The 24,306-nt window shown below is 43.4% G+C and overlaps 1 protein-coding gene across 3 annotated transcripts in view; it reads left to right on the forward strand.

Annotated features, from left to right (window-relative positions):
• Positions 1 to 24,306, forward strand: part of PGAP1 (post-GPI attachment to proteins inositol deacylase 1) — a 794,782-nt gene that overhangs the window by 340,682 nt on the left and 429,794 nt on the right. For all 3 annotated transcript variants that reach the window (XM_073558145.1, XM_073558147.1, XM_073558146.1), the window contains one exon: positions 2,207 to 2,258. In XM_073558145.1, the coding sequence (XP_073414246.1) occupies positions 2,207 to 2,258 (52 nt within the window). The remainder of the gene's footprint in view (positions 1 to 2,206; positions 2,259 to 24,306) is intronic.

The raw sequence follows: 24,306 nt of genomic DNA on the forward strand, positions 1-24,306 counted from the left end.
TACAGTATTGTTGGTGTGCATATCTTCCTGTGGTACTTTTTTCTCCTTTTCACATATACAGTCATATGTTAAAGTTTGGGCACCCCTATTAATGTTAACCTTTTTTCTTTATAACAATTTTGGTTTTTGCAACAGCTATTTCAGTTTCATATATCTAATAACTGATGGACTCAGTTATATTTCTGGATTCAAATGAGGTTTATTGTACTAACAGAAAAAGTGCAATCTGCATTTAAACAAAATTTGACCGGTGCAAAAGTATGGGCACCTCAACATAAAAGTGACATTAATATTTCGTAGATCCTCCTTTTGCAAAAATAACAGCCTCTAGTCGCTTCCTGTAGCTATTAATGAGTTCCTGGATCCTGGATGAAGGTATTTGTGACCATTCCTGTTTACAAAACAATTCCAGTTCAGTTAAGTTTGATGGTCGCTGAGCATGGACAGCCCGCTTCAAATCATCCCACAGATGTTCAATGATATTCAGGTCTGGGGACTGGGATGGCCATTCCAGAACATTGTAATTGTTCCTCTGCATGAATGCCTGAGTAGATTTGGAGCGGTGTTTTGGATCATTGTCTTGCTGAAATATCCATCCCCTGCATAACTTCAACTTCGTCACTGATTCTTGCACATTATTGTCAAGAATCTGCTGATACTGAGTTGAATCCATGCGACCCTCAACTTTAACAAGATTCCCGGTGCCGGCATTGGCCACACAGCCCCAAAGCAAGATGGAACCTCCACCAAATTTTACTGTGGGTAGCAAGTGTTTTTTAGCCTCCATGCATAACGCCTATTTGTATGACCAAACAACTCAATCTTTGTTTCATCAGTCCACAAGACCTTCTTCCAAAATGTAACTGGCTTGTCCAAATGTGCTTTTGCATACCTCAGGCGACTCTGTTTGTGGCGTGCTTGCAGAAACGGCTTTCGCATCACTCTCCCATACAGCTTCTCCTTGTGCAAAGTGCGCTGTATTGTTGACCGATGCACAGTGACACCATCTGCAGCAAGATGATGCTGCAGGTCTTTGGAGGTGGTCTGTGGATTGTCCTTGACTGTTCTCACCATTCTTCTCTGCCTTTCTGATATTTTTCTTGGCCTGCCACTTCTGGGCTTAACAAGAACTGTACCTGTGTTCTTCCATTTCCTTACTATGTTCCTCACAGTGGAAACTGACAGGTTAAATCTCTGAGACAACTTTTTGTATCCTTCCCATGAAAAGCTATGTTGATCTTTGTTTTGAGAGTTGTTTTGAGGAGCCCATGATGCCACTCTTCATAGGAGAATCAAATAGGAGAACTACTTGCAAGTGGCCACCTTAAATACCTTTTCTCATGATTTGATACACCTGGCTATGAAGTTCAAAGCTCCATGAGGTTACAAAACCAATTTAGTGCTTCAGGAAGTCAGTAAAAAGTAGTTAGGAGTGTTCAAATCAAGAAAATGATAAGGGTGCCCATACTTTTGCACCGGTCAAATTTTGTTTAAATGCAGATTGCACATTTTCTGTTAGTACAATAAACCTCATTTGAATCCAGAAATATAACTGAGTCCATCAGTTATTAGGTATATGAAACTGAAATAGCTGTTGCAAAAACCAAAATTGTTATAAAGAAAAAAGGTTAACATTAATAGGGGTGCCCAAATTTTAACATATGACTGTATGCTGTTAGCCACAGATATTGCACCCAATTGATATTTTTATTTGATTAGTGGTGCGCTTGGTGCACTTGAGCTTATCCTGCCAAGACTGTGGCCACGTATCCCGACGCGCATTTCACATTGATGTCACTTCTTCAGCAGCAAAAACTGATATCTGTGTTTTCCAGCTTTTTTTCAATGTTTTTTGCGATACCCATTGCTTTCAGTGGGTTAAAAATGCTGAACGTGATATGGTACATTTGGCAAAAAATATGGTATTGCACAAAATACTGAGGACAAAAAAAAAAATCAAGCCGTGTGCATGAGATATCTGAAATCTCATAAACTTTGGTACTGTAAAACATCTGAAAATTTGCATTAAAAAAGTATTGCAAAAAATGCAGAACAACTCAACGTTTGAACATGATGTCCTAGAGGGTTAACGCAATAGGGAAAAATAAAGTCACAAAGTATTGCTTGTTTACAAATAAAGTATAAGTTTTCTGCTTGCTAAAGATTTTTTTCAGTGTAGTCTTATATTTTATGCTTTTTATTTTAGTGTAGAAATGGAAGATTTGTCCTGGAGATCAGAGCTCCTGCCTTCCGCTAAGGTAAGACCAAAATTTTTGTAGTACAAAAATATCAAAAATATACTATATGTATGTGTACACATTGCATTTTTTTCATGTTTTTTTTCCTTATAGTGTAATCATAAAAATGGAAATATTAATTAGTACCATACAAGTGAATTAGATTCTGGAAATCTCATGTGCAAGTTGCTTATTTTCTCCTAGCAAATGTGCAGCATATTCAAATCTGTAACAAGTCAATCTTGCAGCGTTGTTACAGATTTCACACATACTAATGAGTTTGAACAAATCCACAAAAAAAGCGCCTATTTTATGCAGTGTTTTTCCTTCCAAAACATCAGGATTTGCAGCAGAATTTTCGACTTCAAATCTTGAATGTGCACATAGCCGTCCTCAGAATTGTTGTCTATGCAAATTATTCTTGTTTTACACGGCTGTAATACAGCCGCATTTTGTCATGTCCCCCCAAAACCCTACAAGTTTACTTACACAAATTTAGATTTGAGTGTTTGAGCTATATAGAGACCTGAAGACTTTGTGACATGAAAGAAGACTAACATGGTTCTCTGCTTCAAACATAACACTGTTACTGAAATTCATGAAGTATGGCTGCTGATCAAGTTATTTATTTTTTTATAAAGTGACAGAACAGCTTTAATCCCTTGAAGACGAAGTCAGATTTGACAATAACCCCTTATTCAATAAGCAATGCAATAGTACAAAGCTGGCAGGAGTTTAGATATTATTACAATACTAACAATCAGCAGCTGTCCAGACCATAGTATTGATATATAGCTGAGATCCTACTGCAACTGCTGAAAAATGCACTCTCCTCCCCCTTCCACAAAACTGGGTTGTTGTGACCGCAAAGGTCCCTAACAGTAGCATCAAGAAACCATTTCAGTGCATTATGTGATTATCAAAAAGGTTAAAAAAGTAGAAAATATGTTAAAAATCGTTTGTTTTGCTTAAATATGCTTCATCATGTAAAAAAAAATTGTCACCACCTCTGTTTGCATCTAAATTATTAAATTATCACATTACTTATCCCAATGCCACTAATGCCGTAAAAAATCTACAATTGCTATTGTTATCACCAACTCCAGTAAAAAAATAAAAAAAACGCAGTGAAAATTGTGCCGATTAATTTTTTAATTTGAGTACTCTGCACAGTGGCTCAGTGGTTAGCACTGTTGCTTTTCAGCGCAGGGTTCTAATACCGCCAAGGAAAGCATCTGCAAGGAATTTGTTTTTTCTCCCCATCTACTCCTGGTTCTTCGTTTTCCAACAACACTCCAAAGACATACTGATAGGGAATTTAGATTGTGAGCCCTCAATGGGGGACAGTGATGATAACGTGTCTGTAAGTGCTGGGTAATAAATAACTGACTACAATAAATAAAAGCTCAACCTACCCTGTTTCCCCGAAAATAAGACGCCGTCTTATATTAATTTTTGCTCCGAAAGCTGCACCATGTCTTATTTTCGGGGGGGGGGGGGGGGGGGGGTCTTATTTTCTCAAGAAAAAGAATTGACAATTTTTTTTTGAACAAAAAAATTAACATTTATTAACATACCAGCGTATGACAGTAGTCATCACAAAACAGTAGAATCAAATAAACTGTGAATCGTATCAAGAATTTCTTGTTACTACCGTATAATTACGGTATTTCCATGTACAACATGTAAAACAACGAACAATGGTTCATTTACTGATCTCAATATTTAATGACACAAAACAAGATTTATTCAATGACAACCATGTCATCATATTCTGGAACAACATCATAACAATCCAAACTCTGAAGTTCCTGTGGAATTTCTTGTGACTCCATTTCTTTCAGAATCATTGGCCCATATCTCTCATGTCTAGCAATAGCACTGTCCTTAATTGAGCACTTCTTGTCAAGGTAGCCTGCTCGTAGTGCATTTGCAATGCAAGTGTCAGTGATTTTCTCCCATGAATTCTTCACCCAAGTCACAATCTCAGGCAGTTTAGGTTTCACAAAGTTTCCACGTTGATTTCTCTCCATTCTATTTTCATACGCAAATTCTCCTTGAATGGCTTTTTATTGGCGATGTCAAGAGACTGGAGATAAGTCGTCATTCCTGCAGGAATCACTACTTGATCTATTTTTCTCTCATGAAGGAAGTTCTTCATGTCTTCGGCGCGGTGTGTGCTGGCTGCATCCCAGATCAGCATTCCTCTTTGTCTCACAGTATCCCACTGCAGCCTCCCATGTGTGTACCGTACACAGACACACACACCCATACACACACACACACACTTTCACTTTCTTACTGGTTTCCTCCGCGGTGCTGCTTTCAGTGCTTTGGTGGTGCAGGAGGCCTGGGCCAATTAGAGCGCAGGAGCCCTGGGCCAATTAGAGTGCAGGAGCCCTGGGCCAATTACAGCCCAGGCACGATCAGAGGCTATGGATGACATCAGTTTGCCCATGGTTCCTGCGCTGTGATTGGCGCAGGGCTTATGGGCGGAGATCGGCACACAGCTCCGAGGCTGTGATTAACTCCTGCGAAGAGCGCGGCTGCAGTGGCGGGCACCGGACAGCGGGAGCGAGACACAACTGCATGCCCCATGCACAGAACAAGGTATGCCTTATTTTCGGGGGATTCCTTATATTAGCAGGCACAGTGCTCCCCCTAGCATGCCTTACTTTCGGGGGGGCGCCCTATTTTTGGGGAAACAGGGTACATAGTAAAAAAAAGTATATATAAAACATTGACATGTTAAATGGTGACACAAAAACAAAAAATATATTTTTTCTAAAATATTTTTATTGTTCAAAAGTAGTAATTCTTAAAATACTATATTTTTCGGACTATAAGACGCACTTTTTCCCCCTCTAAGGTGAGAGGAATGGACGTACGTCTGATAGTCAAAATGTAGCTTATGGAGGGATTGGCGGCAGCAGGAGTCAGGCAATCCTGCGGGCCCTGGGCTGCGAGGAGGGGGTGTTTGGAGCTGAGACGCTGCGGAGCGATGCTGTGAGTCCCAGGCTGGTTCTCGGCGATGCAGCGGCTCCGTCATCATGTTGTGAAAACCTGAAGCCCCCACATTTCCATGGTTTCATTGAGGTGGGCTCGAAAATGGAAAATGGTCGCCAGAGGCGGCAAATGTGCAGATTAAGATCTCGGCACCAAGTTTTCAGCTCCCGAGATTTCAGTCTGTGCATGCGCCACCTCAGACAGCCATTTTTCCAGAATTCACCGCATTGAAAAAATGGAAGTTCGAAGGCTCTGGCATTTCACAAAATGACGGCGGAGTCCCTGCACCGCCAGCAACTGCTGAGTGCCATGGAACAGCCCCTTCTTCCAGCCTGGCATGGAACTCGCAGCATCACTCTGCCGCGTTGCACCTCTGAACACCTCCTGTGACCCCGTACCACCACCAACCCCCCCCCCCGCCGTTAAGCTGAATTCGGATTGTAAGACAAACCCCCATTTGACGCATTAGCTTTTTTTTTCTTATTTTCCTTTCAAAAATTTTGGGTGCATCTTATGGCCCTGGGCGTCTTATAGTCCTATAAATATGGTAGTCTATAATCTTATGGTATCTACTAGAAATAGGACAATAATGCCATGAAGGATCAACTTTGTGTAGAATTTCCAGAAATATCAAGGTCCCTGAAAATAGGAACGGTATCTTCAGTCTGGGAATAACCAATAATCCAAAGATTGATGGGCGATGGGAGGTGCTATAACCTGCATAGTGTGACTGAATTGATTGATCTCTGATATATTGCAATAAAGGCACCTTAACCCCTTCACCCCAAACCTGTTTTCCCCTTCCTGACCAGGCCAATTTTTTCAATTCAAACCACTGTCAATTTATTAGGTCATAACTCAGGAATATTTCAATGAATCCCACTGATTCTGAGACTGTTTTCTCGTGACATATTGTACTTCATGATCATGGTAAAATGTCTTTCATGAGACTTGCGTTTATTTGTGAAGAAATCGGAAATTTGGCAAAAATTTTGAAAATTTTCAACCTTTTAATTTTTATGCATTTAAATGCGTCATGAATAGTGATGAGCTTTCCGATACCGCAAGCATCGGGTATCGGCCGATATTTGCCGTATCGGAATTCCAATACCGAGTACCGATACTTTTTTCGTATCGGATACCGGAATCGGAAGTCCAAAATGCAATGAGCCACTTTTGTGGCTCTGATTGGCTGCCGAAATGACGTCATCATGATGCGCTGTCTGTGCGCATCATGATGCGCCGTCAGTTCGGACCTTCGGGGGGGCTGTGCCGACTGTCCGGGGGTCTGTGCCGGCCTGCCGGTGGTCTGTGCAGGCTCCGGGGGTCTGTGCCGGCCTGCTGGTGGTCTGTGCAGGCTTCGGGGGGGGCTGTGCCGGCCTGCCGGTGGTCTGTGCAGGCTTCGGGGGGGGCTGTGCCGGCCTGCCGGTGGTCTGTGCAGGCTCCGGGGGGCTGTGCTGGCCTGCCGGGGGGCTGTGCCGGCCTGCCGGTGGTCTGTGCAGGCTCCGGGGGGCTGTGCCGGCCTGCCGGGGGGCTGTGCCGGCCTGCCGGTGGTCTGTGCAGGCTCCGGGGGTCTGTGCCGGCCTGCCGGGGGGGCTGTGCCGGCCTGCCGGTGGTCTGTGCCGGCCTGCCGGTGGGCTGTGCCGGCCTGCCGGTGGGCTGTGCAGGCTCCGGGGGGCTGTGCCGGCCTGCCGGTGGTCTGTGCAGGCATCGTCCGATGGGACTACAAGTCCCATCGGGCGATGCCTGCTACCATGACAGTGATTGACACATTAGCCAATGATGGGACAGTAGTAGTCCCATCATCCGGCTAATGTGTTAAATGTAAAAAAAAAAAAAAAAAATTTACATGCTACATACATACAACATACATACTACATATATACTACATGTAACATACATACTACATGCAACATGCATACTACATACATGCTACATACTACATGCATGCTACATACATGCTACATACTACATACATGCTACATACATACTACATACATAATACATATATACTACATGCATGCAACATACATACAACATATATACTACCTGCATGCAACATGCATACTACATATATACTATATATACTACATGTAACATACATACTACATATATACTACATGCTACATACATGCTACATACATGCTACATACATACTACATGCATGCAACATACATACAACATATATACTACATGCATACTACATATATACTATATATACTACATGTAACATACATACTACATATATACTACATGCTACATACATGCAACATACATAATACATACATGCTACATACATACTACATACATAATACATATATACTACATGCATGCAACATATATACTACGTGCATGCAACATGCATACTACATATATACTATATATACTACATGTAACATACATACTACATGCTACATACATGCAACATACATACTACATACATGCTACATACATAATACATATATACTACATGCATGCAACATACATACAACATATATACTACATGCATGCAACATGCATGCAACATGCATACTACATATATACTATATATACTACATGTAACATACATACTACATATATACTACATGCTACATACATGCAACATACATGCAACATACACACTACATGCTACATACATGCAACATACATACTACATACATGCTACATACATACACACTACATGCATGCAACATACATACTACATACATGCTACATACTACATACATGCTACATACATACTACATATATACCACATGCATGCAACATGCATACTACATATATACTGCATATATACTACATGCATGCAACATACATACAGTGCCTACAAGTAGTATTCAACCCCCTGCAGATTTAGCAGGTTTACACATTCGGAATCAACTTGGCATTGTGACATTTGGACTGTAGATCAGCCTGGAAGTGTGAAATGCACTGCAGCAAAAAAGAATGTTATTTCTTTGTTTAATTTTTTTTTAAATTGTGAAAAGTTTATTCAGAGGGTCATTTATTATTCAACCCCTCAAACCACCAGAATTCTGTTTGGTTCCCCTAAGTATTAAGAAGTATTTCTGGCACAAAGAACAATGAGCTTCACATGTTTGGATTAATTATCTCTTTTTCCAGCCTTTTCTGACTATTTAAGACCCTCCCCAAACTTGTGAACAGCACTCATACATGATCAACATGGGAAAGACAAAGGAGCATTCCAAGGCCATCAGAGACAAGATCGTGGAGGGTCACAAGGCTGGCAAGGGGTACAAAACCCTTTCCAAGGAGTTGGGCCTACCTGTCTCCACTGTTGGGAGCATCATCCGGAAGTGGAAGGCTTATGGAACTACTGTTAGCCTTCCACGGCCTGGACAGCCTTTGAAAGTTTCCTCCCGTGCCGAGGCCAGGCTTGTCCGAAGAGTCAAGGCTAACCCAAGGACAACAAGGAAGGAGCTCCGGGAAGATCTCATGGCAGTGGGGACATTGGTTTCAGTCAATACCATAAGTAACGTACTCCACCGCAATGGTCTCCGTTCCAGACGAGCCCGTAAGGTACCTTTACTTTCAAAGCGTCATGTCAAGGCTCGTCTACAGTTTGCTCATGATCACTTGGAGGACTCTGAGACAGACTGGTTCAAGGTTCTCTGGTCTGATGAGACCAAGATCGAGATCTTTGGTGCCAACCACACACGTGACGTTTGGAGACTGGATGGCACTGTATACGACCCCAAGAATACCATCCCTACAGTCAAGCATGGTGGTGGCAGCATCATGCTGTGGGGCTGTTTCTCAGCCAAGGGGCCTGGCCATCTGGTCCGCATCCATGGGAAGATGGATAGCATGGCCTACCTGGAGATTTTGGCCAAGAACCTCCGCTCCTCCATCAAGGATCTTAAGATGGGTCGTCATTTCATCTTCCAACAAGACAACGACCCAAAGCACACAGCCAAGAAAACCAAGGCCTGGTTCAAGAGGGAAAAAATCAAGGTGTTGGAGTGGCCTAGTCAGTCTCCTGACCTTAACCCAATTGAAACCTTGTGGAAGGAGCTCAAGATTAAAGTCCACATGAGACACCCAAAGAACCTAGATAACTTGGAGAAGATCTGCATGGAGGAGTGGGCCAAGATAACTCCAGAGACCTGTGCCGGCCTGATCAGGTCTTATAAAAGACGATTATTAGCTGTAATTGCAAACAAGGGTTATTCCACAAAATATTAAACCTAGGGGTTGAATAATAATTGACCCACACTTTTATGTTTAAAATTTATTAAAATTTAACTGAGCAACATAACTTTTTGGTTTGTAAGATTTATGCATCTGTTAATAAATCCTGCTCTTGTGTGAAGTTTGAAGGCTCTAACTTATTTGCATCTTATCAAACCTGCTAAATCTGCAGGGGGTTGAATACTACTTGTAGGCACTGTATATACTACATACAATACATACATATAGACATACAGTACATATAACATAGAGTACATACTCACCGTCACTTGTCACTTTGATCCCCGAAGCCATTGTCCCCTTGAGGAATAAATATCAATATAAAAAAACACCAATACACTTACCCCGATCTGCAGAAGTCCACGAGGGTCCCACGTCCATCTTGCGTGGAGAACAGCAGCATCAGCTGATGCTACCGTTCTCTACCAGCTCCAGGAATACAATGACGGAAGGTAGGTATCCTTCCGCACTGTATTCCTCCACCACTTTAAAAAAAAAAAAAAAAGTCCCTAGTCTCACTTTATGCCATTGCTGCATGGGAATTTCCCACGCAGCAATGGCATAAAGTGAGACTAGGGACTTTTTTTTTTTTTTTTAAAGTGGTGGAGGAATACAGTGCGGAAGGATACCTACCTTCCGTCATTGTATTCCTGGAGCTGGTAGAGAACGGTAGCATCAGCTGATGCTGCTGTTCTCCACGCAAGATGGACGTGGGACCCTCGTGGACTTCTGCGGATCGGGGTAAGTGTATTGGTGTTTTTTTATTTTGATATTTATTCCTCAAGGGGACAATGGCTTCGGGGATCAAAGTGACAAGTGACGGTGAGTATGTACTCTGTTATATGTACTGTATGTCTATATGTATGTATTGTATGTAGTATATATGTATGTTGCATGCATGTAGTATATATGCAGTATATATGTAGTATGCATGTTGCATGCATGTGGTATATATGTAGTATGTATGTAGCATGTATGTAGTATGTATGTTGCATGTATGTAGCATGTAGTATATATGTAGTATGTATGTTACATGTAGTATATATAGTATATATGTAGTATGCGTGTTGCATGCATGTAGTATATATGTTGTATGTTGCATGCATGTAGTATATATGTATTATGTATGTAGCATGTATGTAGTATGTATGTAGCATGTATGTAGTATGTATGTTGCATGTATGTAGCATGTAGTATATATGTAGTATGTATGTTACATGTAGTATATATAGTATATATGTAGTATGCATGTTGCATGCATGTAGTATATATGTTGTATGTATGTTGCATGCATGTAGTATATATGTATGTAGCATGTATGTTGCATGTATGTAGCATGTAGTATATATGTAGTATGTATGTTACATGTAGTATATATAGTATATATGTAGTATGCATGTTGCATGCATGTAGTATATATGTTGTATGTTGCATGCATGTAGTATATATGTATTATGTATGTAGTATGTATGTTGCATGTATGTAGCATGTAGTATATATGTAGTAAGTATGTTACATGTAGTATATATGTAGTATGCATGTTGCATGCATGTAGTATATATGTTGTATGTATGTTGCATGCATGTAGTATGTGTGTAGTATGTATGTAGTATGTAGCATGCATGTAGTATGCATGTTGCATGTAGTATATATGTAGTATGTATGTTACATGTAGTATATATGTAGTATGCATGTTGTATGTATGTAGCATGTAAAATTTTTTTTTTTTTTTTTTTTTACATTCAACACATTAGCCGGATGATGGGACTACTACTGTCCCATCATTGACTAATGTGTCAATCACTGTCATGGTAGCAGGCATCGCCCGATGGGACTTGTAGTCCCATCGGACGATGCCTGCACAGCCCCCCGGAGCCTGCACAGCTCCCCGGCAGGCCGGCACAGACCACCGGAGCCTGCACAGACCACCGGCAGGCCGGCACAGCTCCCCGGCAGGCCGGCACAGACCCCCGGAGCCTGCACAGACCACCGGCAGGCCGGCACAGCTCCCCGGCAGGCCGGCACAGACCCCCGGAGCCTGCACAGACCACCGGCAGGCCGGCACAGCTCCCCGGCAGGCCGGCACAGACCCCCGGAGCCTGCACAGACCACCGGCAGGCCGGCACAGACCACCGGAGCCTGCACAGACCACCGGAGCCTGCACAGACCACCGGAGCCTGCACAGACCACCGGCAGGCTGGCACAGCCCACCCGGCAGGCCGGGACAGACCACCGGCAGGCCGGCACAGACAACCGGAGCCTGCACAGACCACCGGAGCCTGCACAGACCCCCCGGCAGGCCGGCACAGCCCCCCGAAAGGCCCGTACAGACCCCAGAGAGGCTGTACAAGGCAAAAATAGGGTTTTTCTTATTCCGATACCGGAAGTCCCATAGACTTGAATGGGACTTCCGGTATCGGAATCGGCGATACCCGATATTTTTTTTAGATCGGCCGATACCATCCGATACGATACTTTTAAGTATCGGACGGTATCGCTCAACACTAGTCATGAACACACAAAATAGTTAATAAATAATATTTCCCACATGTCTACTTTACATCAGCATAATTTTTTTAATCATAATTTTTTTGTTAGGAAGTTATAAGTGTTAAAAGTTTACCTTCGAACAAATCAGTTCTCATACTTTGCACTGACGAGGGCCAATAGCCCAAAACACCGTGTCTGCAAATTGAGATTCTGATTTGGCTTTTATCCTAAGTCATATTGCAAAACTCGTTAAAGGGTTGTAGGATCGCTACTACCAACAGGTGGCGCTATAGAGTTTAAGTCCTTTTTCTCTGAAGAGGCAATTTGCATATTAAATTTCCCAAAGGAGCATTGCGCGGCGAATAAGCCTCATTTTTAGAACAAAATTTACAAAAACCTATTTTTATCGACCGTCTCACATTTGAAGTAACTTTGAGGGGCCTATGTGACAGAAAATACCCAAAAGTGACACCATTCTAAAAACTACACCCCTCAAGATACTCAAAACCACATTCAAGAAGTTTATTAACCCTTTTGGAAGTGCATTGAGCAGCAAGGTGGTGTGCTGGTAAAAGGGGAAAAAAAAACAAAAAAACCTCTTTTAAATCTTCTTCCTGAGCGAGTGTGAACGAGCTGAGTGTGACCTGAGCGTAAGTGCGAACTGTGGTAAGTGTGTGACTTTGAAGAGGTATTTGGAAAACCTTTAACAAATACCTGTGTGAGTTGCTGAATTGTAAGTTGCTGAGTGCTTTCTACCTGTTCAATTTTTGCGGGGCTTTAGGGGCTTGTTTAACCTATATTTTCTCTCTTCAGGGTTAATCTCTTATTTTACTATCTGTGTTTTTAAGGGTAAACTATATTGCATTTAAATCTTGAGGTGTAACTATATTCACAAGGGGTTAATTAAGAGTGGGAGTCCATACAGTAATTAAGGGTTTATAAGGGGCAGCTGGTTGGGGCTCAACTCCTTTTGGAAGTGCATTGAGCAGCAAGGTGGTGTGCTGGTAAAAGGGGAAAAAAAAACCCAAAAAAACCTCTTTTAAATCTTCTTCCTGAGCGAGTGTGAACGAGCTGAGTGTGACCTGAGCGTAAGTGTGAACTGTTGTAAGTGTGTGACTTGAAATTCAGTGAAGAGGTATTTGGAAAACCTTTAAGGCTGTGTGCACACGATGCAGATTTGCAGCGTTTCCGCAGCGGATTTTACCGCGCAGAAACGTTGCATATCCGCATTGTGATGTACAGTACCTTTAAAATGAATGAAAAAAAAAAAACGCTGTGCAGACGCTGCAGATTTTTCCGCGCGGTTTTCCTGCGGTACAAAATCCGCAGCATGTTACTACTTTTGTGCGGTTTTCTATCTCCCCTGTTACCAAATCCGCAGGGGGAAGACCGCAATGGAAAACCGCACCAAAACCGCGTGAAAAATGGAAGAAATCTGCAGGAAAAATGCAGGTCATTTGACCTGCGGTTTTCTTCCATTCTGCACGGAAAAATCCGCAGGGCTCAAAACTCCGTCTGCACTCAGCCTTACAAATACCTGTGTGAGTTGCTGAATTGTAAGTTGCTGAGTGCTTTCTACCTGTTCAATTTTTGCGGGGCTTTGGGGGCTTGTTTAACCTATATTTTCTCTCTTCAGGGTTAATCTCTTATTTTACTATCTGTGTTTTTAAGGGTAAACTATATTGCATTTAAATCTTGAGGTGTAACTATATTCACAAGGGGTTAATTAAGGGTGGGAGTTCATACAGTAATTAAGGGTTTATAAGGGGAAGCTGGTTGGGGCTCAACTCCTTTTGGAAGTGCATTGAGCAGCAAGGTGGTGTGCTGGTAAAAGGGGAAAAAAAAAAAAAAAAACACCTCTTTTAAATCTTCTTCCTGAGCGAGTGTGAACGAGCTGAGTGTGACCTGAGCGTAAGTGCGAACTGTGGTAAGTGTGTGACTTGAAATTCAGTGACTTTAGATTCAGGGAGGTCTTACTGAATTGCTGTTATATTAATACTTTTTTTTTTTTTTAATTTATTTTTGCTTATTTTATTGTCTGGTGCAATCCCCATTAGGATGTGCTCCACTATTGCCAATGCCATCCAGTGCACGTCTTGCCGCATGTATGAAATCCTTGAACAGCCGGTCGAGGGTGCATACTGCTGTGCAAGATGTGAGCATGTTGTGCATTTGGAAGCCCAGATACTGGATCTAAATGTGCAGCTGGCAACACTGAGATCCATAGACAATATGGAAAGGAGTCTTCTGCTCACTGAGCAGATGCTCAATGGGATAGATGAGGGGGGGGATGCTAGGTTGGAGCTGTAGGACAATGAAGCAGCTAGCTGGGTGACAGTTAGAAGGCGGGGTAGAGGGAAGAGCACCAGGGAGGCTAGTCCTGATCTGGCACACCCCAATAAGTTTGCTAAGTTGGCAGATGAGGGGAGTGTTAGTGCAGGAGTAGCACTGCTGCAGCAAGGCATGTCCTCTGAAAGCCGGAGGAGTGTCTGCTCCAGTAAGGGGGGAAATAGGAGAGCAGGGCAGGCCAGACAGGTTCTGGTAGTGGGAGACTCAATTATTAGGGGAACAGATAGGGCAATCTGTCACAAAGATAGGGATCGCCGACACATCGCTGATCGGGTTGACAGATTACTGGGAGGGGCTGGAGAGCATCCAGCGGTCATGGTGCACATTGGCACAAATGACAAAGTTAGAGGTAGGTGGAAGGTCCTTAAAGATGATTTCAGGGAATTAGGCTGTAAGCTTAAAGCAAGGACCTCCAAGGTGGTATTTTCGGAAATACTTCCTGTACCACGTGCCACGCCAGAGAGGCAACGGGAGATTAGGGAGGTTAATAAGTGGCTCAGGAATTGGTGTAGGAAGGAGGGGTTTGGGTTCCTGCAGAACTGGGCCGACTTCTCAGTTGGCTACAGGTTCTACGCTAGGGACGGGCTGCACCTCAATGGGGAGGGTGCCGCTGTGCTGGGGGAGAAAATGGCTAGAAGGTTGGAGGAGTGTTTAAACTAGGGACGGGGGGGACTGTATTCCTTTTATAGGAGGGGAAGACAGTGCAGATAGAGACCTGGGCACAAATAATAACATTGGGGGTGGAGGTGGCATGGGGGGTGGGGTTAGAACAGTTAATAATTTAAGAAAGAATAGAGGTACAGAGAGATACATAAAGTGCATGTATACTAATGCCAGAAGTCTCGCCAACAAAATGGAGGAATTGGAGTTAATGTTGTTGGAACATAATTATGACATGGTGGGGATATCTGAGACATGGCTGGATGAGAGCCATGACTGGGCTGTTAATTTACAGGGCTATAGTCTGTTCAGAAATGACCGAACAAATAAGCGAGGGGGAGGCGTGTGTTTACATGTAAAATCATCCTTAAAACCCATCCTTCGTGATAATATATATGAATCTAATGAAAATGTAGAGTCCCTGTGGGTAGAGATAAGGGGAGGGGGGGAAAATAATAAATTACTGATAGGGGTTTGTTATAAATCTCCAAAAATAATGGAAGCTACAGAGAATATCCTCATAAAGCAAATAGATGAAGCAGCGACTCAAGGAGAAGTCATTATTATGGGGGACTTCAACTACCCTGAAATACATTGGGGAACCGAAACCTGCAGTTCCAGCAAGGGTAATAGGATTCTGACAACGATGAGAGACAATTACCTTTCACAACTGGTTCAGGACCCAACAAGAGGGGGGGCACTGCTAGACCTAATATTAACCAACAGGCCAGACCGCATATCAAATGTAAGGGTTGAGGGTCACTTGGGTAATAGTGATCACAAATTAATAAGTTTTCATGTATCCTTTAATAAGATGTGTAGTAGAGGGGTTACAAGGACACTAAACTTCAGGAAGGCAAATTTCCAACGGATGAGAGATGATCTTGGTGCAATTAACTGGGACGATATCCTGAGACGTAAAAATACACAAAGAAAATGGGAGACGTTTATTAGCATCCTGAATAGGACCTGTGCACAATATATACCGTATGGGAATAAACATGCGAGAAATAGGAGGAAACCACTATGGCTAAATAGAGCCGTAAGGGGCGCAATAAGAGATAAAAATAAAGCATTTAGAGAATTAAAGCAAGTAGGTAGTGATGAGGCATTAAATAAATACAGAAGATTAAATAAATTCTGTAAAAAGCAAATCAAGACAGCAAAGATTGAGACAGAGAGACTCATTGCCAGAGAAAGTAAAAATAATCCCAAAATATTCTTTAACTACATAAATAGTAAGAAGCTAAAAAATGATAGTGTTGGTCCCCTTAAAAATAGTCTGGGTGAAATGGTGGATGAGGATGAGGAAAAAGCCAATATGCTAAATGACTTTTTTTCAACAGTATTTACACAAGAAAATCCCATGACGGATAACATGATCAGGGATAAAAATTCTCCATTAAATGTCACCTGCTTAACCCAGCAGGAAGTACGGCGGCGTCTACAAATCACTAAAATTGACAAATCCCCGGGCCCGGATGGGATACACCCCCGAGTACTGCAGGAATTAAGCACAGTCATAGATAGACCACTATTTTTAATCTTTAAAGATTCCATAATAACAGGGTCTGTACCACAGGACTGGCGTATAGCAAATGTGGTGCCAATATTCAAAAAGGGGACAAAAACTTAACTTGGAAATTATAGGCCAGTAAGTTTAACCTCAACTGTGGGTAAAATCCTGGAGGGTTTTCTAAGAGATACTATACTGGAGTATCTGGAGAAGAATAACCTTATGACCCAATATCAACATGGGTTTACAAGAGACCGTTCCTGTCAGACTTATCTGATAAGCTTTTATGAAGAGGTAAGTTCCGGACTGGACCAAGGGAATGCAGTGGACGTGGTGTACATGGACTTTTCAAAAGCTTTTGATACGGTGCCACACAAAAGGTTGATACATAAAATGAGAACAATGGGGATAGGGGAAAATATGTGTAGGTGGGTTAAGAGCTGGCTCAGGGATAGGAAACAAAGGGTGGTTATTAATGGAGCACACTCGGACTGGGTCACGGTTAGCAGTGGGGTACCACAGGGGTCAGTTTTGGGCCCGCTTCTTTTTAACATATTTATTAATGACCTTGTAGGGGGCATAGAGAGTAGAATTTCAATATTTGCAGATGACACTAAACTCTGCAGGGTAATTAATACAGAGGAGGACAATTTTATATTACAGGAGGATTTATGTAAACTAGAAGCTTGGGCTGATAAATGGCAAATGAGCTTTAATGGGGATAAATGTAAGGTCATGCACTTGGGTAGAACGAACAAGTTGTATAATTATGTGCTTAATTGTAAAACACTGGGCAAAACAGTCACTGAAAAAGACCTGGGTGTATGGGTGGACGACAAACTCACATTTAGTGGCCAGAGTCAAGCAGCTGCTGCAAAGGCAAATAAAATAATGGGATGCATTAAAAGAGGCATAGATGCTCATGAGGAGAACATAATTTTACCTCTATATAAGTCACTAGTGCGACCACACTTAGAATACTGTGTACAGTTCTGGTCTCCGGTGTATAAGAAAGACATAGCTGAACTGGAGCGGGTGCAGAGAAGAGCGACCAAGGTTATTAGGGAACTAGGGGGTCTGCAATACCAAGACAGGTTATTACACTTGGGGTTATTTAGTTTGGAGAATCGAAGGCTTAGGGGTGATCTTATTACAATGTATAAATATATGTGGGGACAATACAAAGACCTTTCTAATGATCTTTTTACTCTTAGACCTGTGACGGGGACAAGGGGGCATCCTCTACGTCTGGAGGAAAGAAGGTTTAAGCATACTCACAGACGCGGATTCTTTACTGTAAGAGCAGTGAGACTATGGAACTCTCTGCCATATGATGTTGTAATGAGTGATTCACTACTAAAATTTAAGAAGGGACTGGATGCCTTTCTTGAAAAGTATAATATTACAGGGTATATACACTAGTCTCCTTAATATTGCGTTGATCCAGGGAGCTAGTCTGATTGCCGTATGTGGAGTCGGGAAGGAATTTTTTTCCCCAATGTGAAGCTTACTGTTGCCACATGGGGTTTTTTTGCCTTCCACTGGATCAACATGTTAGGGCAAGTTAGGATAGGATATGGGTTGAACTAGATGGACTTAAAGTCTCCCTTCAACCTTAATAACTATGTTACTATGTTTCGCGCCAGAGCCTGTTTTTTGCCTTCTTGACAGGGCCAATTGTTTCATTTCTGAACAGTGTCACTTTATGAGGTCATAACTCTAGAACACTTCAACGGATCCTGGTGATTCTGACAATGTTTTTTTTTGTGACATATTGTACTTAATGATAGGGGTAAAATTTCTTTGATATGACTTTCATTTATTTGTTAAAAAAAATTGAAATTTGGCGCAAAGTTTGAAAATTTTGTAATTTTCAAATTTTTTTTAATTTTTATGCCCTTAAATCAGAGAGTCGTATCACACAAAATAGTTAATAAATAACATTTCCCACATGTCTACTTTACATCTGCACAATTTTGGAAACAATTTTTTTTTTTTGTTAGGAAGTTATAATGGTTAAAAGTTGACCAGTGGCCTCTCATTTTTACAAAAAAATTTACAAAGCCATTTTTTTGGGACCACCTTACATTTGAAGTGAGTTTGCGGGGTCAATATGACAGAAAATACCTAAAAGTAACACCATTCTAAAAACTACACCCCTCAAGGTACTCAAAACCACATTCAAGAACCCTTCAGGTGCTTGACATGAATGAATGGAATGTGGAAGGGAAACATAAACATTTAACTTTTTTTCACAAACATTTTACTTCAGAACCAAATTTTTTATTTTCACAAGTGTAAAAAGATAAAATGAACCACAAATTTTTTTGTGTAATTCCTCCTGAATACGCTGATACCCCATATGTGGGGGTAAACCACTGTTTGGGCGCACAGCAGAGCTCGGAAGGGAAAGAGCGCCGTTTGACTTTTTCAATGCAGAATTGGCTGGAATTGAGATTGGACGCCATGTCATGTTTGCAGAGGCCCTGATGTGCCTAAACAGCAGAAATCTCCCACAAGTGACACCATTTTGGAAACTAGACCACCCAAGGAACTTATCTAGTTCCTCAAGTATTTCACTAAAGTTTATTATGTAGAGCCGTGATAATAAAAAATCGTGGGGCGTATCCTGGGCAGCAAAGTAGATGGTCACATGTTGATCCTGCTCCAAGCTACTAATTTTCCCCAAACAGCAGCTGCAGATCGGTAAATTTTGCTGTATTTGGTGTCCCTTGGGGTCCAACCGTCTCATTGTCCAGGCTGTTTTGTATTCAGTCTTATTCTTTGGACTCAGAGTACTGGATCCTCGGGAAAGTTTTTGCTTGTACCTGAAAATGTTTGTGGTTTTATTAAAATTGTTTAGTTATAACGCAGGATTCTCTTAACAGATAGTATACTTCCTCTGTCTATATTTACAAAAACAACAATATTTGATTTCAGAGGAGCTTATAATAGATCTTACAGTATATTTTTTATATACTTTACCAGTTATGCATTGTTTTAATGTGCTGTGATATGATAGTTCATACAAGTGTTGTTTTATTTTTCTCTTTAAAAATTAAAAAATTGTTGTTTTTCAAAAAACCCTAACAGTAACCCTAACAATAACCTTAACCCTAACAGTAACTCTAACCCTAACAGTAACTGAAACCCTAACTATATCACTAGTCTGCTTTTTTTTACTTTGTGACATGATCCCTGCCTGGCACAGCTGTTGCCATCAGCACTTGTCACACTGTTTCTCCTCTGATCTCTCACTGACAGGAGATCAGAGGAGCAACAGTGTTACTGTGAGGCAGATCGCGGGGAAAGTTCATTGCTACAACAAACTTTCCCACTGTTCTCTCTCATTGGCTGCTGTGACGCTGCCGTCATCAGGACCTGAACCAATGACGTCTCGATGAGGTCGGCGGTCACAGGAAGCATTGTGCACCGGGATCCCCCACGTTATAAGGTATGTGGGGGTCCCGGGGGGCACAGAACTGCTGACCGTAGACAAACGTCGACGCTGCACAAAGCCCTGCAAGGGCTGACTTTTATCTACTGTCGGCGGTTGGGAAGCAGTTAACTCTTCAGGTGCTTTCACAGAAATTAATGGAATGTGGAAGGAAAAAATAATTAACTCTTTCACAAAAATTTTCCTTTAGACCCATTTTTTTTTATTTTCATAGGGGTAACTGGAGAAATTGCTACATACAATTTGTTGTGCAATTTCTTCTGAGCATGCCGATACCCCATATGTGGGGGAAAACCACTATTTGGGCACACGGCAGGGCTCAGAAGGGAAAGAGCGCCATTTGACTTTTTGAATGTAAAATATGCTGGAATAATTAGCGGTTGCCATGTCGCATTTGGAGAGCCTCTGATGTGCCTAAACAGTCGAAATCCCCAACAAGTGACACTAGTTTGTAAACTAGACCCCTCAGGGAACTTATCTAGATGTGTGTTGTGCACCCCAGTTGCTTCACAGAAGTTTATAACGTTGAGCCATGAAAAAAAAAACAAAAAAAACACAAATGTTTTTTAGCCCTAAATTTTGTATTTTCACAAGGGTAACAAGAGAAAATTGACACCAAAATTTGTTGTGCAATGTATCTTGAGTTCACTGATACCCCATATGTGGTCGAAAACTACTTTTGAGGCACAGTGCAAATCTTAGAAGGCAAGTAACGCCATATTACAGTGCATATTTTACTGCGCTGATTTGAAGGGGCCATGTCATATTGGCAGAGCTCCAGAGGTGCTAGAACAGCAGAATTCCCCATAAGTGACTCCATTTTACAAACTAAACCTCTCAACTAATTCATCTGGGGGTGCAGTGATCTTAACACCACAGGTGTGTCATCAAATTTTCTATCATTGGGCAGTGAAGAAAAAATAACTTCCAGGGGGGCATGACTGGACATGGCAGCGTGAAGACGTGCTTTCTGCTGCTCCTAACCACCATCCACCTAGCAATTGGTTCCAGTACCTCAGCATGGGCAAATCAGGGGCTAAAAAGACAAGGACCCAGTCCTCCACCCGTTCTTCATCCCCCAGGTCACAGAGACCGAACCAGGCACCATCTCCATCATCCCCCTGGAACAGCGGCATTCAGGAGGTGCTCGCATGCAGGGTGCAGTTTTTGCACTGGAGCCTGGGGATAAGTCTTCAAACTACCAGATAACTGGGAGGAGAGAGAAGGGTCCCCAGCGAGATCCTGCATGCGGCAGGGAGGTCCCGGAAGTTCCCACTGAGCAGCAGAGCCTGGAGGACATGGTGCCATTACAAGATGGCCGCTGCTGCAGCTCTGCAGGGTGTCACACACAGCGTGGAAGAGATGCTGGTGAGTCAGAGCCAGTAGCTGGTTGCTGTGCCCCCTCTGACACGCTTAATGAGGGCACTGGATCACAGAAGGATATGGCGCAAACTGGGATGGAAGTTGAGCAGAGGATTGATTCTCTTTATCATATAACTGTGTGCCAGCAATATCAGGTGAACACACAGTTGGGGATCCCCAATTCTATGCTTGGTGAAACATCTAGCTATGCCCAAAACCACCTACACCAGGAGTCTTTTCATGATCCCATCGCCACAGCTTCCCCTTATGTATCCACTGTGGCATCAAACTTGCTCACCCCAGGAGAAAGGGTAGTGCAGCAATGGATGCAGATCCCAGATGAGACTTGTCCTGCTTCCCCATCAAGATGGTCTGCGGGATTATCATGGGGGGACACATCACCACGTTAAGTGGAAAGACCTGAGGTGGTTCTGCATACTTTAAACAATGTGGACACTATTCCTTTTAATGCTATGGACATTTTATCAATTCAACAAGATTCTCAGACCTCGGTGACCATGGCTACAGTGGGAGGGACATCAGCCTTGTGCAAGCCTGATCTGTCCAACTCCACAACACAAAATGAATCTCTTACAGAAAGGCCACTACCCCTCAAATACACCTATGGGGATGATGACAGACCTGCGTCCTTAGCAAATCTCCAGGCTCTTCTCCAGACAATCCCAGCTAAAAGTGACATTGCAGCCCTGACTTGTCAAGTGGTGGCAAAGTGTAAACAGCAGTTGATGTAATAACCCAAACTAAGGAAAACAATGTGTCAGCTATACAGTTCTTACAGGACACTGTACACAAGCAGTCCCTGCAAATATACTCTCTTCAACCAAACCTCGATGATTTAGAAAATAGAAACGAGAGAAATAATCTCCAGGATCAGAGGATTACCAGAATCAATCAGTACCAAAGATATCCCATTTGAACTTTTTATCTATTTTCAACAACCTCAGATGTCCTCCAGGGACCCCAGTAGAAATTGATAGAGCACACAGAGCCCTGCGCCCCCCAAACCCGGATGAGTCTCGCCCCAGGGACATAATTTGTCATATTCATTTCTATGCCATTAAAGAATCTATTCTTCAAGCTGCAAGGAGGAAGGCCAATCTTACATACCAAAACAAATCTATCAGAATTATACCTGATCTCTCACGCCATACCCTGGCACAATGCTGAGCACTTAAATCCTTGCTGGATGTCCTGCGGAAAAAGGAGATTCCTTTTTGGAGGGGTTTTCCCCTCTGTCTGTCCAAAGAGGGTCAAAGTCTTTTTTTTTTTTTTTTTTTTGCTCACCTGAGGATTTACCAACATTTCTATCCAAGTTTGAAATGCCTAAGCTTGTTATACCATTCTATTCCATTGTCATTCTGTGCTTATGTGGTATTCGCAGGTACGCAGGATGCAGTGACGAGGCGGAGACGGAGAAAGCTTAAATTCAACTTTTATATATGGGTTATTTGAGTAAATGGCAAGCTGACAATAGTTGTCCTCGCAGGGATTCAAACAACAATACACACAGATAACACGATGTTAACTACCCGGTCGGGGCCGGTAGCTATATGGCCGCGGTATGGCCAACTATGAGTCTAGGAACTATAATTAGCGAACGACGAAGTGTCACTTAACCTACTCTGACTTCCTGCATAGTGGTTGTCCGGGAGGTGTCTGTTCGGCGTCTCAGCCGCTGAGCCCAGCCAACGAGGAGTTGACGTAAGCTTCTGGTGTTCCTACGCCCACGTGTAGTGGGGGGCATAGCAGGCCCCTGGAGAGTCCTTCAGCGTTGGGCCCCCTGGTGGAGGCGAGATGGTGGCAGCTGTGGGCCTGAACATATAGGCCGCGGACCGGAACCGGACAGTGGCCGCCGCAGGGTGCAGCGCGGACCGGTGCAAAGGCAGCCACGGATGGCAGCACACAGGTCGCAGGCCAGAGTCGGGCAGTGGCGGCTGCGGGTGGCAGCGGGCAGACCACATCCGCCGGCTGAAGTCGGGCAGTGGCGGCCGCAGGTGACAGCGGGCAGACCGCAGCCGCAGGCTGGAGTCAGGCAGCGGGCAGACCGCAGCCGCAGGCTGGAGTCAGGCAGCGGGCAGACCGCAGCCGCAGGCTGGAGTCAGGCAGCGGGCAGACCGCAGCCGCAGGCTGGAGTCGGGCAGCAGCAGCCGCGGGTGACAGCGGGCAGGGGTGGTCATAGGTCTCGGTGTCTGGAGTGCGATTGCGGTAATCCAGTCGGCGTCCCCCTGCTGTGCTGCTCGATGTTGTCCTCTCCCTGATACCGGTGAGTCCCCGTCCAATCTCTCTGGTAGGTGCTGACTCCTTCCGGCTCTCTGGCGCCACCAAGGCTTCCTGCTCTTTCTCTCCCACTCTGTCGAGTGCCCCTGCTAGCGTTCTGCGTTCCTTTTATATCCGCTCCGCCCCCACTCCTTCTAGAACTGTCTCTGGTCCGTCCTCTAATTATGTCCCCTGGAAACAGTTCTCCTAGGAACCTTGGTGACAGCCCCCTTGGTTCCGGCCCGGTTACACAGCGGAAACTCTTCCCCCTATACTCCCCCATCCTGTGTGCTCGCCTGTCCTCGGGCGAGGGCTTGGGGGGGCTTGTATTTGTCTTTTGATATTGAAGTCTTTTCTGCCACACGAACTGATCCTGCTCATAGCGTTCGGGGGGGTTTTCCAGCTGTAGACCGCTCGGAGTGTCGCGGTTCGACTGTGGTGGAGTCTCCTGGGGTGGTAGAAGGTGGTTGGATGACCGGGGTCATCGTGATATTGGTCTTAGAAGTGTCCACTTGTACTATCGGAAGGGCCTACTCGTCGTCATCTTTCCATATAACGGGCGGAGGCTCTGGGGCCTGAGAAGAAGCCTTCGGGCTGCTTGGGGTCTGTGGATATACAGGGTCGTAGCATATTGCGATGTACTGTTCGGGTGCAGTGATCTCCCTCTCTTTCAGATTGTATCTCATACACCGGCCCATCTGGACTTATTCGCCGCGGTACTCGGTAGGGATTTTCTTCCCAGC

This window comes from Dendrobates tinctorius, unplaced genomic scaffold, assembly GCF_039654945.1.
Source record: "Dendrobates tinctorius isolate UK_male_01 unplaced genomic scaffold, ASM3965494v1 ptg000254l, whole genome shotgun sequence".
Taxonomy (NCBI): domain Eukaryota; kingdom Metazoa; phylum Chordata; class Amphibia; order Anura; family Dendrobatidae; genus Dendrobates; species Dendrobates tinctorius.